An 18,323-nucleotide genomic window follows, 5' to 3' on the forward strand; every position below is an offset into this window, starting at 1 on the left:
AGGAATAAGAGTTTTGCGATTCTGTATTCAGCCCCATTCTTTAGTTGGCTGGGGAGGAAGCAGGCTGCAGAGAGCGAAGAGCGAGGAGAAAGCCTGAGCCCAGTGGACACACTCCCTGCTCAGCTGGCGGCGGCGCCTGGCCCTGCGCGGCCTCCGTAGAGTCGGGGTTGCCATGGTTTCCGGTTGCCATGGCTCCCGCTCCCTAACTTGGACCAGCCCGGGGCGGCGCAGACAAGGGCTCTCCGTGGTCCCTCCCGAGCTTCCGGGCTCTGCGACCTGGAGTGGCGGCGTCATGGGCCGAAGTAAGCCTCTCTCCCCCACATCCCACCGAGCTTGTCTCTCTCTCCAATGTCGCTCTGGGCTCCTGGGACTGGGGGGAGGGGTTCAGCCAGGGACCCTGCCGCCTATGCTGCGCCCCCCCCCCCCCCTTGCAGACTGATGCGCCCCAGAGGCCCAGCCTCCTCCAGCACAGACCCCGGGGAGTGGGTGAGAAGGCCTCGGTGACACTGCCCCCGCCCCAGCCCTCACCCCGGGTCTGTCCCCTTGTTCGTTGCCTATCTGCAGGGAACTTGCAGCCTCACCTCCCTGGGGCCACAGCATCTTTCCAGGAAGCTCAATGGCATAGTGGTTGAGGAAACTGTGTAAATGGTATCAGCCCTTTAGACCTGTTTCTTCATCTCCCAAAGGAAGGCAACAACAGTATTCTTTTTACTTTTTTTTTTTTATTAGCTATTTAATAATGATCAGCAAGATTGTAAGATAACAGGGGTATCATCCCATATGGTTCCCATCATCAGAGTTTCCTGTTCTATTCCCTCTATTGGAAACTTCCCTATTTATCTCTCGGGGAGTATGGACCAAAACTCTATGGGATGCAGAAGGTGGGAGGTCTGGCTTCTATAATTGCTGCTCACTGGACATAGGTGTTGGCAGGTGGATCCATACTCCCAGCCTGTCTCTACCTTTCCCTAGTGGGGCAGCTGCATTAGGGCGGTGGGTTACTCCCAAACATCACGTTGTTGAGAAGCTAGTAACAGTAAAGAGTTGAGAAACAGTCTGGACAGCTTGATCAGTTTTGGTTGAGTTTGTGGATTCCTTGAAGGCTTCTCGCAGTTTAAGTGTCACTACTCGTTGCCCACGCAGCCTTCCTGTCTTGCAGATTATTGGTCAACACCCTCTGTGGATGATAATTTTTCATAACCCATCTGAATTCTATACTTTGCTATTTGAACTTTTCTAAAGTAAGGGAGTAAAAGCTATATGTTTGACTAAAAACCATACTTAAGAAAAAAAAGAGAGACGTAATTGTTAATGTGAGAGAGACAGAGCGAAGGAAGGAGAGAACCAGAGCGTCTCTCTGGTTCACGTGGTTCCAGGGATCAGGCACCCCGCCTTGCTCACACTTGTAAGTAGAATGTTGGAGCCACTGGGCCACCTCCTGGGTTGCTGTGTCCTGTGGTCTTCACTATACCACATGGTAGACATTGCATTATTTTCGTTTTTGAAGTATTCTTACTAATCCTTTCAAATAATTTTTAAATTCCTAGAATGATTTCTGGTCAATGTCTTTCTGTGTATTTGTAATAGGACTTTCTAAAAGGGAACACTGGTCCTTGGAGCTCAAGAACATTTAGTTTAAATTACAAAGTATATTAAACTGCAAAATGCTGACTTGTACAAACATTATACCTTATGTGTATATGTGATTCTTTTAAAAAAAATTTTTTATATTTATTTATTCCTTCCCTTTTTGTTGTCCTTGTTGTTTTTTATTGTTGTAGTTATTATTGTAATCATTGTTGGATAGGATGGAGAGAAATGGAGAGAGGAGGGGAAGACAGAAAGGGGGAGAGAAAGACAGACACCTGCAGACCTGCTTCACCGCTTGTGAAGTGACTCCCCTGCAGGTGGGGAGCCAGGGCTCTAATTGGGATCCTTACGCTGGTCCTTGTACTTTGTGCCATGTGTGCTTAACCCGCCCTGCGCTACTACCGACTCCATATGATTCTTTTTTCATCTGTGATTCCGCCATTGCTTTTCCAATGGCCCTGGAATCAATAAGATGGGATATATAAAGAAATAAATCGAGTGGCAGACTAAGTTCCAATCTTATATGGGAAAGGATTAATATATATATATTATATATATTAAAATATATGGGAAAGGATTAAAATAGAAGTGCATTTCTGCCTATGGGGGCTCTGGTTTTTGCGCTGATGTTTTCCATTAAAGGTGAGACAGTGTTGTGTAACAGCTGTTCTCTGAGTGCTGTAAACTGTGCCACACGGCACTTGACTTCATGGAGACGAGTTCAGAAAAAGGCCACTGGGGCACTCCAGGCCTTCTCAGTTCTACCCACCTTTGTGATTCTCTTTTCTTTTCATCTGTCCTAATTTTTCTGTATTGTTACTGGTGCGTAAATATTCCTTTTGTGTTGAATGAGCTGTTGGGCCCTCTTCTCCTATGTGCGTATATAAAATAAATATACTTCCAACGACAGAACTAGATAAAAAGCCAGGTCATCTTTTGCTAGTGAGGTTTCTTAGACTTAAAACTCTGAGTTGATTTTAGACTTTTTTTTTTTAAACTAGAGTACTGTTCAACTCTGGCTTATTGTGGTGCTGGAGATTGAACCTGGGACCTTTGGTGCCTCAGGCATGAAAGTCTTTTGCATAACCATTAGGCTATTTCCCCAGCCCTCTTAAATAATTGTAGTAGATGAACATTTAGATCACTTGTTTTTTTCTTGTCTTGGGGCAAATTCCTGCTCTTCAGCTTTAAATTTACAATATCCCATGAAATCCTAGACCATACTCTCAACCCTATTTAAAGCAGAATCCTAGGCATTCTCTTTTCTCTCTCTGTCTCATCTCCTCTTCTCTCCGCGTGCCCTGCCTCCCAGGTATTCTGTGTAATTTTGAATTGTTTTGAGTAATACAGCATTATTTCAGAAGTCACTGATGTTTATTGCTGTTTAATAAAGAACATTCTATCAAAAGTAACCAAAGAACGAGACCTGAGGCCACAAGGAGGACAGGTAGTTAGGTTTATTTTACCTTACAGGGTTACAGGCAGATTCCTACCAGACCTGCACAAGTCTGGCCCACAGCACCCAGCCTTTATCAGTTTTAAACAGGGCACGGCACAAGCTGATTGGTTAGAAACACTGTCCGTCAAGGTGCTGACAAGGTGAGAGCAGGTTGGCAAGAGCCCGCCACTGGGATGCTGGAATGTAGATGGGGGCGTTCGCCAGGAGCCTAGAGATTTTTCATTTGAGTTAAAGGTCCATTTTCAACCCTAAGAAGAACCACAGGGGGTGGGCAGTAGCTCAGCCGGTTAAACCCATGTGGCAGAAAGCGCAAGACTGTGTAATGATCCCAGTCCGAGCCCCTGGCTCCCCACCTGCAGGGGAGTCGCTTCACAGGCAGTGAAGCAGGTCTGCAGGTGTCTGTCTTTCTCTCCCCCTCTCTGTCTTCCCCTCCTCTCTCCATTTCTCTCTGCCCTATCCAACAACCAACGACATCAACACCAACAGTAATAACCACAACAAGGCTACAACAACAAGGGCATTGTACAATAAAACAACAAGGGCAGCAAAGGGAAAACAAAGAAACAAACAAACAACAACAACAAAAACAAGGACAACAAAATGAGAAAAATTGGCCTCTAGGAGCAGTGTATTCATGGTGCAGGCACTGAGCCCCAGCAATAACCCTGGAGGCAAAAAAAAAAAAAAAAAGAAGAAGAAGAAGAAGAAGGAGCACAAAGGCCAGTCTAACCTTGATTGTTGCGAGGCTGATGGGGCACAGAGTAAGAGTTGAGCTCATGTATGTTTCAGCAGCAAGAAGAGGCCAACTCCCCTCTCACGGGTGAGGCATCTGAGGAGTCTGGGAAGAACTTTTTTTCAGCTAGAGGAGTCTGCACATTTAGGAAGTCTGAGAAGGCGTTTGCTTGTATTTGGGTCAGTGTGACACAGCGGTCCACAGCACAGGATTGACACTAGACTGTTACATTTGAAGCATTTCTCTGGTACACTAATATCCTGGGCATGTGAGTAGGTTGTCAGAAATGTCGTGATGTATTTTTCTATGCTTTTCTATGCAAAACTGTCTCATGACTTTTCTGACCATACAGTATTCACTCTGTATATATGCCTCAGTCTCTCTCTGACAAGGGTAGTTAGTTGTAGTCAGTTGTACTTACTCTTATGGTAATACATTTAAGTTCTTTAGAACTGTATCTGGTTCCTTGTAAGTAACATCAAGTAAATCTTTATCGTCTCTTGTGCTGGCCAGGCAATATTTCCACATCCCACATTATGGGTGAGGTTTCAGTAATCAACCCTTTCTTTAGTGGCCCTGGCTTCCCTACTTTCATCCTCCCTTATTTTCAGTGTATCTTCCCCCTCTACCCCTTATTGGGGGATTAATGGTTTACAGTTGACTGTAAAATGCAGTAGTTGGTCCATGTCTAACCCCCCACCTAGGTCCTCCTCTGTTATCATGTTCCAGGACGTGACACCTTCCCACCCCCACCCCAGAGTCCTTTATTTTGGCTCAGTTCACCAGTTTTAGTGTAGCTTATGAAAATGATTCATGGCCTTATTATTCTTCATTCCAACTATGAACTAAGATATTGTCTCCACCCTGAAGCATCATTGTTATCACATGGCTCTGACAAGCCCCCAGCCCCCTATCACTCTTGTCAGAGGGCAGAGAGTCTCATTCCTCCTCCTTCTGTGGGTACCCTCTTCATTCTTCTTGAAAATGGAACCAGTGGTGCAACTCTATAAGACTGCAGTGCAAAATCTGTAATGTTCCTCTCCTCTCTTCTAAACGGGATAAATAGTGGTCAAGATGAACAAGTTTGTTCCAACTGAGTGGTAAGAAATGCTTTTGTATGTCTACCTTTCCTTAGTCTGACTGTGCTTCTCGGTTGCATGTTGCTGTGTCTTTGTTTACTTAGTAGGATGCCCCCAGTTCTGACATTGGACAAGGAGCATAGGGATTGGTTGGTTCTCTGTAAGAGATGTTCTATAGAGAGGTAAGGGTAAGTACCCCTTAAACTTGGGTCCAGATTCTAATTGGAGTCCATAAAACGGCCAGGGACAAAGTCACCAGTAAGTGGCATAAAATATTTCTTGGATGGAAGCAAGTAAAAGTATATACTTAGAGGGTAGTGTGCATTGGTCCTAGTGAAAGTCTCATGCTGCTAGTTTTCAGGGCTCAGCTTTTATGGCGTCTTATCTGAAACAGATGAGGGTTTTTTTTTTTTTTTCTTCAAAAGGCAGACTGACTATTATTCATTCAGAGGTTAGTATATGAGAGAAGTTCTAGAGAAGGTGGAGTTTTTTTTTTTTCTTTCTGGAATTCAAAGCCTTTCTCTTTTCTGACCATACTCGTGTATTTTGTAACTGTCAAGGCATAGGGGTCACACTGGGACTCTTCCCATCAGGATGGAGATTTTGTTACAGTTACAGTACAGTGAGGCTCAGAAGCAGGTCGGGGGCACTTCAGTCATGCTCCTGCTTCCAGTTGGTTTCTTCCAGTTCTTGCTTACCAACTGGACCTCAAGGTAGTGGTCAGTCCTGCGTGTCCCAGGAGTTCTTCTGATGGTGGTGACGAGTATCCACCCTTCTGACCAGCCTGGCCTGCTTCAGTTCAACTCAACATCACCACAGGATGATGCATTTACGAAATGTCATCAGCTGGTTTGAGGAGTTCTTGAGTCTCCTTGAGGAAGAATTCACAGGACACCCTGGTTTTTGGCTAGAAACACTGATTTGTTTAGAAAAGGTACCCACTAGAGGCAGAGTGTGAACTTGTCTCAGGAAATGAGAGAGAGAGAGAGGGAGAGAGAAAGAGGGAGAGAGAATCACTCCAAGCTCTACAAAAGGTAGAAAATGTATTGAGTTAAGGAGAGCAAAAGAAAAGATACAGAATAAAGACTTGAGTGGAATACTCAGTGAGACCATATTCCCTTGAGAAAGGCAAGGTAGACGAGAAGTCAGCCAGCCTTGAGCTAAGGCATGTCTGGGTTTATAAAAACTCTTATTCTCTTTTAAAAATTTTAATTTTATTTATAAAGAGGAAACACTGACAAAACCATAGGATAAGAGGGGTACAGCTCCACACAATTCCCACCACCAGAACTCCATATCCCATCCCCTCCCCTGATAGCTTTCCTAATCTTTTTTTTTTTTTTAATTTTTTATTTAAGAAAGGATTAGTGAACAAAAGCATAAGGTAGGAGGGGTACAACTCCACACAATTCCCAGCACCCAATCCCCATAACCCACCCCCCCCGTGGTAGCTTTCCCATTCTCTATCCCTCTGGGAGCATGGACCCAGGGTCATTGAGGGTTGCAGAAGGTAGAAGGTCTGGCTTCTGTAATTGCTTCCCCGCTGAACATGGGCGCTGACTGGTCGGTCCATACTCCCAGTCTGCCTCTCTCTTTCCCTAGTAGGGTGTGTCTCTGGGGAAGCTGAGCTCCAGGACACATTGGTGGGGTCTTCAATCCAGGGAAGCCTAGCCAGCATCCTGGTGGCATCTGGAACCTGGTGATTGAAAAGAGAGTTAACATATGAAGCCAAACAATTTGTTGAGCAATCATGGATGCCAAGCTTGGAATATTGGAGAGGAAGTGTTAGGGAGGTACTCACTGCAAACTCTAGTGTAATCCTGCTTTCAGGTATATATTTTGCAGTAGTTTAGGGATACGTGTGAACATAAGCTCTCTCTCACAGAAACTGGTGTATATCTAGGTTATGGGACTTTGTTAGAAAGTGAACTACCTGAGATGAAATTAGAGTGTACTATTAAAGGAAAGGTCTCACCCGAGTAATGAAGCTGAAGGGTTGTCATTCCACACGTGAAGTCTCTGGATACAGTCTGAGGTGAAGCATGTTGAGATGGCAATCGTTGCTTTGGTTAGGTTGTGATCGGCGGATGCAATATTATTTGGTTTGGATTGGGAGATGCATACGGGAAAGTGGGCCCTATCCAAGGGTGCCAGGACTGGGGGAAGTAGGGGCTCTATAGTGAAGATGTGAGGTTCCTGCTGTCTTAGGGTTCAAAAAGACAATCAATAGTTAATATTATTATCACATTATTTGTTAATTGGGTTAACTTTGAAAAGTCCCTTTGTTATGGTTTGCTGTATAGTACCCAGTATCTTGTATATAGCTGTGCTATAGGAAGCTTCTAATCTACTTGGTCTAGGCTTTTGAGAGAGTCCACATATCAAATACACAGCCTATATATTAAAAAGATTCAGTTTGTCTTTTGAGTAACTTTGAGACATACAATTGATTTCCCCCTCTCATATTAATTACTGATTTATATGTCTACATTTTGCTAGGAGTGTACATAAACACCATTCCCACCACCAAAGGACTGTGACCCATCCCTCCCGCCCACTCCCACCCCCCACTGGCCCGGGAAGCTACATGTCTACCCCTCACCACTGGGTTTTTACTTTGGTGCCCTACTTACAATTTGATCAGGTCCTGCTTTTAGTTTCCCTTTCAGATCTTCTAAGTCAGCTTCTGTTGATGAGTGGGATCATCCCATACTCATCTTTATCTTTCTGACTTAGTTCACTTAACATAATTCCTTCTAGCTCTGTCCAAGATGGGTCAGAGAAGGTGGGTTCATTGTTCTTGATAGCTGCATAGTATTCCATTGTGTATATATACCACAGCTTTCTCAGCCACTCATCTGGTGTTGGGCACCTGGGTTGCTTCCAGGTTTTAGCTATTATGAATTGTGCTGCTATGAACATAGGAGTACACACCTCTTTTTGGTTGGGTGTTATGGAGTCCTTGGGGTATAACCCCAGGAGAGGAATTATTGGGTCATATGGAAGGTCCATGTCTAGCCTTCTGAGAGTTTTCCAGACTGCTCTCCACAGAGGCGGTACCAATTTACATTCCCACCAGCAATGTAAAAGGGTTCCTCTGTCCCCACATCCTCTCCATCATTTGTTGCTGCTGTCCTTTTTGATGTATGCCATTCTTACAGGAGTGAGGTGGTATCTTAGTGTTGTCTTAATTTGCATTTCTCTGACAATCAGTGACCTAGAGCAGTTTTTCATATGTTTGTTAGCCTTTTGGATCTCCTCTGTGGTGAATGTTTTGTTCATTTCCTCTGCCCATTTTGGGATGGGGTCATTTGCTTTTTTTTTTTTTTTTTTAATTTTTTATTTAAGAAAGGATTAGTGAACAAAAGCATAAGGTAGAAGGGGTACAACTCCACACAATTCTCAACACCCAATCCCCATAACCCACCCCCTCCCATGGTAGCTTTCCCATTCTCTATCCCTCTGGGAGCATGGACCCAGGGTCATTGAGGGTTGCAGAAGGTAGAAGGTCTGGCTTCTGTAATTGCTTCCCCGCTGAACATGGGCGTTGACTGGTCGGTCATTTGCTTTTTTGCGGCTAAGTTTGCTGAGCTCTTTATATATTTTGGTGATTAGTTTCTTGTCTGATGTCTGGCATGTGAAGATCTTCTCCCATTCTGTGAGGGGTCTCTCTGTTTGTTTAATAGTTTCTTTGGATGTGCAGAAGCTTTTCAATTTGATGTAGTCCCATTGGTTTGTTTCTGCTTTGGTCTTCCTTGCAATTGGGTTTGATTCATCAAAGATGTCCTTGAGGTGTAGGTGGGAAAGTGTTTTACCAATGTTTTCCTCTAAGTATTTGATTGTTTCTGGTCTGACATCTAGGTCTTTGATCCATTTGGAGTTGATTTTTGTTTCTGGTGAGATAAAGTGGTTCAATTTCATTCTTCTGCATGTTTCAACCCAGTTTTCCCAGCACCATTTATTGAAGAGAGCCTCCTTTTTCCATTTAATCCTTTGGGCCCCCTTATCAAAGATTAGATGCCCATAGGTGTTGGGATTTAGTTCTGGGCTTTGAATTCTGTTCCACTGGTCTGTGTGCCTATTTTTGTTCCAGTACCATGCTGTTTTGATGATGATGGCTTTATAATATAGTTTAAGGTCTGGGAGTGTGATGCCTCCATTTCTGTTTCTTTTCCTTAAGATGGTTTTGGCAATTCTAGGTGTTTTCAGGTTCCAGATAAATGATTGTAGTGTTTGTTCTATTCTCTTAAAGAAGCCTGGTGGAACTTTGATGGGTATTGCATTAAATTTGTATATGGCTCTGGGGAGAATATTCATTTTGATGATATTTATTCTTCCAATCCATGAGCATGGGATATCTTTTCATTTCTTGGTATCAGTTTCTATCACCTTGAGTAGCAACTCATAGTTTTCAGCATACAAGTCTTTCACTTCTTTGGTCAACTTTATTCCTAGGTATTTGATTGATTTTGCTGAAACAGTAAATGGGAGTGATTTCTGGATGTCTTCTTCTTCAGATTTAGTGTTTGCATAAAGAAATGCCACTGATTTTTGTACATTGATTTTGTAGCCTGATACCTTGCTATATTGCCTAACAACTTCCAGTAATTTTCTGCTGGATTATTTAGGTCTTTCTATGTATACTATCATATCATCTGCAAATAGTGAGAGCTTGACTTCTTCCCTTCCAATCTGTATCCCTTTGATTTCTTTCTCTTGCCTGATTGCTATGGCAAGAACTTCCAATACTATGTTGAAGAGTAACGGTGACAGTGGACAGCCCTGTCTAGTCCCCGATCTGAGGGGGAATGCTTTCAGCTTCTGTCCATTGAGTATGATGTTGGCTGTAGGTTTGCTATATAGAGACTCCACTATCTTGAGGAATTTCCCATCTATTCCCATTTTTTGTAGAGTTTTGAGCATGAATGGGCGTTGGATTTTGTCAAAGGCTTTCTCTGCATCTATTGAGATAATCATGTGGTTTTTGGCTTTGCTTTTATTGATGTGATGAATGACATTGATTGATTTACGGATGTTGAACCAGCCTTGCATTCCTGGGATGAATCCCACTTAGTCATGATGAACAATCTTTTTGATGTGTTGCTGTATCCGGTTGGCCAAGATCTTGTTTAATATTTTGGCATCTATGTTCATCAGAGATATTGGTCTGTAGTTTTCCTTTTTTGTTCTGTCCCTATCAGCTTTTGGTATCAGGGTGATGTTGGCTTCATAAAAGGTGGAAGGGAGTATTCCTGTTTCTTCAATCTTATGGAATAGCTTAAGAAGTATGGGTATTAACTGTTTCCTGAAAGTTTTGTAGAATTCGTTTGTGAAGCCATCTAGTCCAGAACTTTTGTTGTTGGGGAGATTCTTAATAACGGTTTCAATTTCTTTGTCTGTGATTGGTGCATTTAGATTTTGTAGTTCTTCTTGGTTCAGTTTTGGAAGTGCATAGGTTTCTAGGAATTGTTCCATTTCTTCCAGATTCTCTAGTTTGGTGGCATATAGTTCTTTATAGAAGTTTCGCAGAATTCTCTGGATTTCTGTGGTGTCAGTTGTGATATCTCCTGTATCGTTTACAATTCTATTAATTTGAGTCTTCTCTCTTTTTTGTTTGGTGAGTCTGGCTAGGGGTTTGTCAGTTTTGTTTAATCTTTCAAAGAACCAACATTTGGCTTCATTGATCTTTTGTATGGTTCTTTTATTTTCGATGTTGTTTATTTCTGCTCTAACTTTAGTGATTTCTGTCCTTCTGGTTGCTTTAGGGTTCCTTTGTTCCTCTTCCTCTATGTCCTTGAGGTGTGTAGTAAGGTCGTTCATTTGGGCTTCTTCTTGGTGTTTAATATGTGATTGTATGGCTATAAGTTTCCCTCTCAGTACTGCTTTCGCTGTGTCCCAAATATTTTGATAGGTTGTGTCTTCATTTTCATTAGTTTCCAGGAACATTTGAATTTCCTGTTTGAGTGAGTCTCTGACCCAGTGGTTCTTAAGGAGCATGTTGTTTAGTTTCCAAATTCTATGTCTTTTAATAATTTTCCGTTTGTTGTTAAAAGTTAGTTTTACTCCACTGTGGTCTGAGAAGATACTTGGGATGATTTCAATGCTCTTGAATTTATTGATGCTGTCTTGTGGCCTAACATGTGGTCTATCCTTGAGTATGTGTTATGTGGATTTGAAAAGAAGGTGTATTCCAGTTTTTTGGGGTGGAGGAGTCTGAAAATGTCCAAGAGGTCTAGTCTGTCAATCTCTTCATTCAATTCTCTTGTATCTTTATTGGTTCTCTGCTTAGTTGATCTGTCTACGTGTGAGAGTGGGGTATTGAAGTCTCCCACTATTATTGTATTACTATTGATGTATTTTTGAAATTCTTTTTTTTTTTTTAATCTTTATTTATTTGCTGGATAGAGACAGTCAGAAATTGACAGGGAAGGGGGTGATAGAGAGGGAGAGAGACAGAGAGACACCTGCAGTACTGCTTCACCACTTGTGAAGCTTTCTCCCCCTGCAGGTGGGGGCCAGGGACTTGAACCTGGGTCCTTGCGCATTGTAACATGTGTGCTCAACCAAGTGCGCCACCACCTGGCCCCGTATTTTTGAAATTCTTTCAGTAGATGCTTAATGTATTTAGATGGTCCCTCGTTGGGTGCATAGATGTTAATAATTGTTAAGTCTTCTTGGCTGATTGATCCTCTAATCATTATGTAATGTCCTTGCCTATCTTTTATTACTTTATTTAATTTAAAATCTATCGTGTCTGAGATGAGAATGGCTGTTCCTGCCCTTTTTTGTGGACCGTTAGCCTGTATGATAGTTTTCCATCCTTTCACTTTAAGTCTGTGTTTATCTTGTTGTGACAGATGGGATTCTTGCAAGCAGCATATGGTTGGGTTATGTTTTCTGATCCATCCCCCCACCCTGTGCCTTTTGATGGGTGAGTTTAAGCCATTGACATTTATTGATATTATGGATTTAATGTATTGTAGTGCCATTGTTCTAAAAAACAATTTGTTTACTCTGATATATTGCAAGTATTATAGTGATGTTCTTGTTTATAAGGGGTCTTTTAGTACCTCTTTCAGGGCCGGCTTGGTGATAGTTGCCTCCTTTAACTATTGTTTGTCTAAGAAGGTTTTGTTCCTTCCATCTAGCTTGAATGAAAGTCTAGCAGGATTTATTATCCTTGGTTGAAACCCTTTTTCATTCAGGGCTCGATAGATATCTTGCCACTCCCTTCTGGCTTTTAGAGTTTGAGTTGAGAAATCTGCAGATAGTCTTATGGGTTTTCCCCTGTATGTGACTTTTTGTTTCTCTCTTGCAGCCTTTAGGATCCTTTCTTTATCCTTACTTCTTCTCATTGTGACTATGATGTGTCTTGGTGTCTTCAGGTCTGGGTTGATTCTGTTTGGTACTCTCTGGGCCTCTTGAACCTTGATATCCTTTCTGTTATTCAGGTCTGGGAAGTTTTCTTGTATTATTTCCTCTAGAATGTTTTATTCCCCTTCCTCTCTTTCTTCCTCTGGCAGGCCAATTATACGAATGTTACTTCTTTTGAGATCATTCCATATGTCTCTGTTGTTGTTTTCAGTGTCTCTCAATCTCTTTTTAAGCTCTTTCACCTCTTTCTTAGTTTTCTCTAACTCATCCTCTGTCTGACTAATTCTGTTTTCTGCTTCTGTTAGTCTGCTTTCCCTTGCCTCAGCTTCTTTCTTCATTACAGCTATTTCAGCTTTCAGTTCTCTAATTGTCTCAAGATAATCAGTATTTTCCTTGGGGGTCTCAACTGTTGTTTCCCTAATACTGCCATTCCTTTCCTCCAATGTTGTTTTCATTTCTGTGATTAATAAGTTTATTATTGCTTGCATACTTTTCTTATCTATGGTTACTTCTGACTGATTTGTGGTTTCTTCTGGGCTCTTGTCTTCATTCATTGGGGTAGCAGTTTTATTTGTTTTTAATCTACCCATTTTTTATGTGTTTCTCTCTTTTTTTTATGCTCTGTTGTTCCTCAGTTGTTGTGTTTTGAGCACAAGTAACACTGTACTAAATACCTTTATGACAATTGCACTCACCAACCTCCGGAATAACAGTAGCAACTGAAGTAAGTATTGAAGGAGTTTAATCGTTACCAGTTAGCCAAACAATTTCTCCAGTCCGTGAAAAAATAGTAACCAAATCCCAGTGAAGAAAGAGAAAAGAAAGAGAGGATAGCAAGAATAGACAGTTATGCAAATCTACTATCCAGTGTATATTCTAGGGGTAACAAGAGTGTAAAGGGAACTAGAGCAGAGATACACACATAGAGAGTCCACTCTGGGTCAGATTTCTTCCCCAAAGTAATTCACAAATTCAGAAAGGCAAAGAAGAAAGAAGTGTATGACAAGATTAAAAAAAAAAAGAGATAGAGATAAGAGAGAGAAAAGGGAGAAGATAAGAAGAAGAGTTGTAATTAAAGAGCAGTGCGAGGAATGTGTATCAGTGAATTTAAAAAAAAAAAAACACCCTGTTTGGTGGTATGGGGTATCCTGCTAGTAGCTGGTCCCAGGCACTGCTTATGGGGGGGGGGGGGTGGCGGGAAGGATGTATGCTTGAAAATTAAAAGGAAGAAAAAAGAATTTTTTTCCCCTACTCTAATTCTTAACCCAAATTAAGTTATAGACACCTCCTTGGTGTCACTGCTATGGCCCCTTATTGGCTGGCCTGCTAAAGGCAGAAAATCCTATTGTTTACACGAGATGTGTCCAGAGCTCCAAGGCTAGCCGCTTCTCAGTCTGCCATCTTCCGGGAAACCCCCCCCCCCCCTCCAGACTTTTTTAAAGGATTTCTCAAAAATGAAAACTAGCTCCAAGTCCTCTGATCCAATGAGAGCTATACTCAAGAAGTCTTTGGATCCGCCCTCAGGGTCGCGGTGGACCCTGGAGACTCCCAAGAGGCAGCCCCCGAGCTAAAGTGCTCTCTCCAGGTCCTCTGCCCGCTGCGCTCTGCAACCGGAGGAGGAGCCGCCTTCCCGGGCGGGCGGAGGACAATGCCTGGCGCACTCGCCTTGCCTGGCGCCCTGGGAATTCTGGCGCCCCGCTAGTCCGTGTCACCTTTACTCTAATTCTTAACCCAAATTAAATTGTACTCACTTCTTTGGTGTCCCCCTTTATTGACTGGCCTGCTAAAGGCAGAAAATCCTACCGTTGCCGACGATGCGATCAGAGCACTCGCTGTTAGTGACTTCTCAGGCCGCCATCTTCCTAACTCCCTGTCAGCTTTCCTAATCTTTAACCCTCTGGGAGTATGGACCCAGGGTCATTGTAGGATTTTACCCACCCTGACCTCCTAGCTTCCTTATGTGATTTGCAATTCATGTACTTTTAAAAAGTACTTATTTATTTTGGATAGAGAAATTCAGAGGGGAAAGGGGCCAGGAGAGAAAGAGAGAGAGAGAGAGAGGGAGGGAGAGAAATGTACTCCTTCACTGCTTATGAAGCTTCTCCCTCTGCCGATGGGGGAATCTGGGCCCTTGTGCACCGTAACATGTGTGATTCCTGTTTTCTTGGGCTTCCTTAGCTCTTGGGATTCACACCGGTGAAAGTGCACAGGCACTGCGCTGAGTCACAGGTCGCCGGCAGGTGGTCATCACCCTGTGTAGTTCATGGTCTCTGCCATCTTGGATTCCTGGGTTAAGATTGCTGTCTACGTGTTTCGGCTTTGGGAAAGGGCAAGAGAGATGATTTAACTTTCTTGTTTACTGTTCTTGAGGTGAGTGAGAAAGTAATCTGCTTCTGCATGCCCCAGAGCAAGGCATTTTAAAAACATCTTGCATTTAACAATGCCTGAATCTAGTTACTGGAAAAAATCAAAGCCTAAGTATCACCCAGCCTCAATAAAACAAACTCACTGGCAAAACCAAAATAGAACAAAACAAAAATCACTTTGCAAGGGGCCCAAACCAAGTAAATCAGTCGATAGTGGGCTTTCTCTCGGTAATGTCATCTTGCTCCTCAGTTCCTTCCTGGTTGGGATCTGTAGTGTGTGTGTGTGTGTGTGTGTGTGTGTGTGTGTGTGTGTGTGTGTGTGTGTGTCTAGGGTTATCTCTGGGGTTTGGTGCCCGCACTACAAATCCACTGCTCCTGATGACCATTAATTTTTTCCATTTTATTGGATGAGACAGAGAGAAACTGAAAGAGGAGGGGGAGACCGAGAAGGAGAAAGACCCCTACAGATCTGCTTTGGCACATGTGAAGCATGCCCGCTGAAGGTGGGGAGCGAGGATTGATCCCGGATCCTCGAGCTGGCCCTTGGTGCTTCGAACTATGTGCGCTTAACCAGGTGCACTACTGCCCAGTCTCCACAGGCTGTATTTCTAACACTGTGATCCTTCTCATTTTGTTTCACTTTCTAGCTAGGTAGCCTCCCTCATTTACCCATCAATGCTGTCTTCATCGAGAGAGCAAAATGTATGTCCACCCTGGGAAAAAAAAGAGCCAGAGTTTACATAAGAGCATCCTTTCCCCTCTGGGACTCACTGTTAGCACTCAAGAGTCTGCAGTAGGAGGAGGCTTTGCATCTCTGATCTCTTTCCTTTTAAAATTACTTGGGCCTAGGGAACTGGCATGAACTGCAAAGCAAAAGCAATGCATCCATAATGTAATAACATCCTGATGACTGATGACGCTCGCAGGACAGAGCTGTGATCTGCGGCCTATTTTCTTTCAGTCACAGAAGACCTCATCAGACGGAATGCCGAACACAATGACTGTATAATTTTTTCCCTGGAGGAACTCTCCTTGCATCAGCAAGAAATAGAAAAACTAGAACATATTGACAAGTGGTGTCGGAATTTAAAAATACTCTATCTTCAAAATAATCTCATTGGAAAAATTGGTAAGTTCTGGGGACTTTGTTTTCACTTTTTTTGTTTTAAGAGTTTAAATGGTTAACTTTGGAAAATATAATGCTTTTCTTAGAAGACAGCAGCTTTTTAAAAAAAAATTAGTGATTTGATAATGATTAATAAGATTGTAAGATCACAGGGTACAATCCCATACAGTTCCTACCAGCAGGTTCTGTATCCCATCCCCTTCATTGGAAGCTTCCCTATTCTTTACCCCCCTGGGAGCATGGACCAAAATTCTTTATGGGATGCAGATGGTGGAAAGTCTGGCTTCTATCATTGCTTCTCTGGTGGACATGGGTGTTGGCAGGTGGATCCACACCCCCAGCCTGTTTCTCTCTTTCCCTAATGTGTCAGGGCTCTGGGGAGGTGAGCCTTCAGGACTAGAGAAGTCATCTTCCCAGGAAAGTCAGCATGGAATTCTAGTGTCTGCAACTTGATGGCTGAAAAGCAGTAAGATATAAAGCAGAACAAATTGTTTAATAAACAGGAACCCAAAGGTAGGAACAGAGCAGATGACACTCAGGGTCTTCATGTGGGAAGAAGCTAGGAAGTCTATTTTAGTATAATAATCCAAGGGGCCCATGACTTTAGTGGTTTTTGCTTGAGCCTGATAGCTAACATACAGGTGAGCTGGGAGTGTTGCCTAGGAAGATGGTGTCAAGAGTCGTGAAGAGGACCAGAAAGCTGGATTAGGGCAGAGAGCAGCTCCCATATGTGAGGAAAGTGTATAAATACCTTTGACTGTTTACCCCATTAATCTGACCCGGGGCCCATATGTATTTTTAGCACAGGAGCCTGCGTGACCTCTGGGTTTCTGTCAGTCTGAGCTCACAGTCCATGGTCACAGCTGAGAACATTCTAGGCTGTACTCATGTCAGGACCAGTCAGCAAACAGCAGCTTTAAAAGAAAAAAAAAAAAAAAAAAGAATTCACTTGGAGGAAATAGAGCCAGGACTGAGGAGTTGAGTACTGACCTCGCCCTCTCATCCGCAGTCTATTCCCTCCCTCCCGGGGATCTCTGTCAAGGAGAGACAGGAAGGGGAGTTAAAGAAGGGAGCACGGCCTCTGACTTGTTCACTGAGAGTACGCGCTGCTGAAAGGGAGGACTATATAGGTAGATGCCATGGTTTGCATTAATCTAGGAAGTGGGAATGATGATTCCAGAGTTGGCTAAGTCCTTGCTGAGTCTCCACTGCCTGTGCTAGCTACTTCTGCCGACTCTGAACTGAGAATACATATTACAAGCCACCTTCCTCTCGGGGGGATAAGGAAGCTCCCATAACTCAATCCCTTTCACTCTTAGCTTGGAGTAAAATGAGAGGTGAACACCAGAGTCAGGTGGCTGAAGGTCAAAACATCATCATGATCACTGATTTTTTTTTTTTTTTGACCTGATGGAAGAAGAGGAATTTATGCTTTAAATGAAAAGAAAAAAAAGAAAAATTACACCAAAGTAAAGGATTCAGGGGGCTAGCGGGGGCGATCTTCAGATCCTGGACATGATGGTGGAGGAGGACCTAGATGGGGGGGGTAGAGTGTTATGTGGAAAACTGAGACATGTGACACATGGACCAACTACTGTATTTTACTCAGCTACAAACCATTAATCCCCCAATAAAAAAAAGTGCAAGTACTGGGCCCAGGGAACCTTGAAAAAAACCAAAAACCCTTCACCCTTGAGCTGGCTAAATAATGGAGAATTTATTATAGGAACTACTCTCTGCCAACACTAGTTGAATAAGAAGAGAAGGGAGGGAATCCGGTGGTAACGCAGCGGGTTAAGCGCACGTGGCGCAAAGCACAAGGACGGCCATAAGGATCTTGGTTTGAGCCTCCAGCACCCCACCTGTAGGGGTGTCACTTTACAGGCGGTGAAGCAGGTCTGTAGGTGTCTCTCTTCCTCTCCCCCTCTCTGTCTTCCTCTTCTCTCTCCATTTCTCTCTGTCCTATCTAACAACGGTGACATCAGTAACAACAACAATAATAACTACAATGGCAAAAAAGGGAAAATAAATAAATACTAAAAAAAAAAAAAAAAAAAAAGAGAAGGGAGGAAGGGTAACACTTAAGTTACTTTTCACCAAACATTATCAAAGGGAAAAAAGGGGGAGTGAGGCTACGGTGGGGGTGTGTGTGTGTGTGTGTGTATGTGTGTGTGTGTGTCAAATTGACCATGTGCTCAGTGGAGTCTACTTCAAAGTGTTTGGAATATTCTAGAAAGACTCCGAAGCTGTGGCCTAGAAATCTGGGATCCCAGATATGAGTGACAGTGCTGTCTCAAGATTTAAGCCAGCCCACACAGTCACATGCAAACCTCAAACACCACAGCTTCCTGTTCTGGGGTCCTGGCTTCATAAGGGTGGGAGAGGCACTTAAGACTCTGCTCTCTCTGTTGGCAGGGGAAGTACCCAGGGCCAGGACAGGAGGGAAGGTAGGGATGCTCTGTTCCTTCTCCCGATGGACTCCTCAGATCCCCACCAGCCCTTCCAAAGAAGAATGAACCAGAGGGCAGAGAGGAGGCAGGTCAGGAGTCACTAGGGTGGGAATCCTGTGGAAACAGAAGTGTGTCTCCTGACACTC

The 18,323-nt window shown here is 43.2% G+C and overlaps 1 protein-coding gene across 1 annotated transcript in view; it reads left to right on the forward strand.

Moving 5' to 3' along the window:
* The first annotated feature begins 213 nt into the window (after positions 1–213).
* DNAAF11 (dynein axonemal assembly factor 11) overlaps positions 214–18,323 on the forward strand; it is a 129,753-nt gene continuing 111,643 nt past the window's right edge. Inside the window, exons 1-2 of the mRNA XM_060201236.1 lie at positions 214–302; positions 15,563–15,730. Of these exons, the coding sequence (XP_060057219.1) occupies positions 293–302; positions 15,563–15,730 (178 nt within the window). The 5' untranslated portion in view covers positions 214–292. The remainder of the gene's footprint in view (positions 303–15,562; positions 15,731–18,323) is intronic.

This window comes from Erinaceus europaeus, chromosome 1 (assembly GCF_950295315.1).
Source record: "Erinaceus europaeus chromosome 1, mEriEur2.1, whole genome shotgun sequence".
Taxonomy (NCBI): Eukaryota; Metazoa; Chordata; class Mammalia; order Eulipotyphla; family Erinaceidae; genus Erinaceus; species Erinaceus europaeus.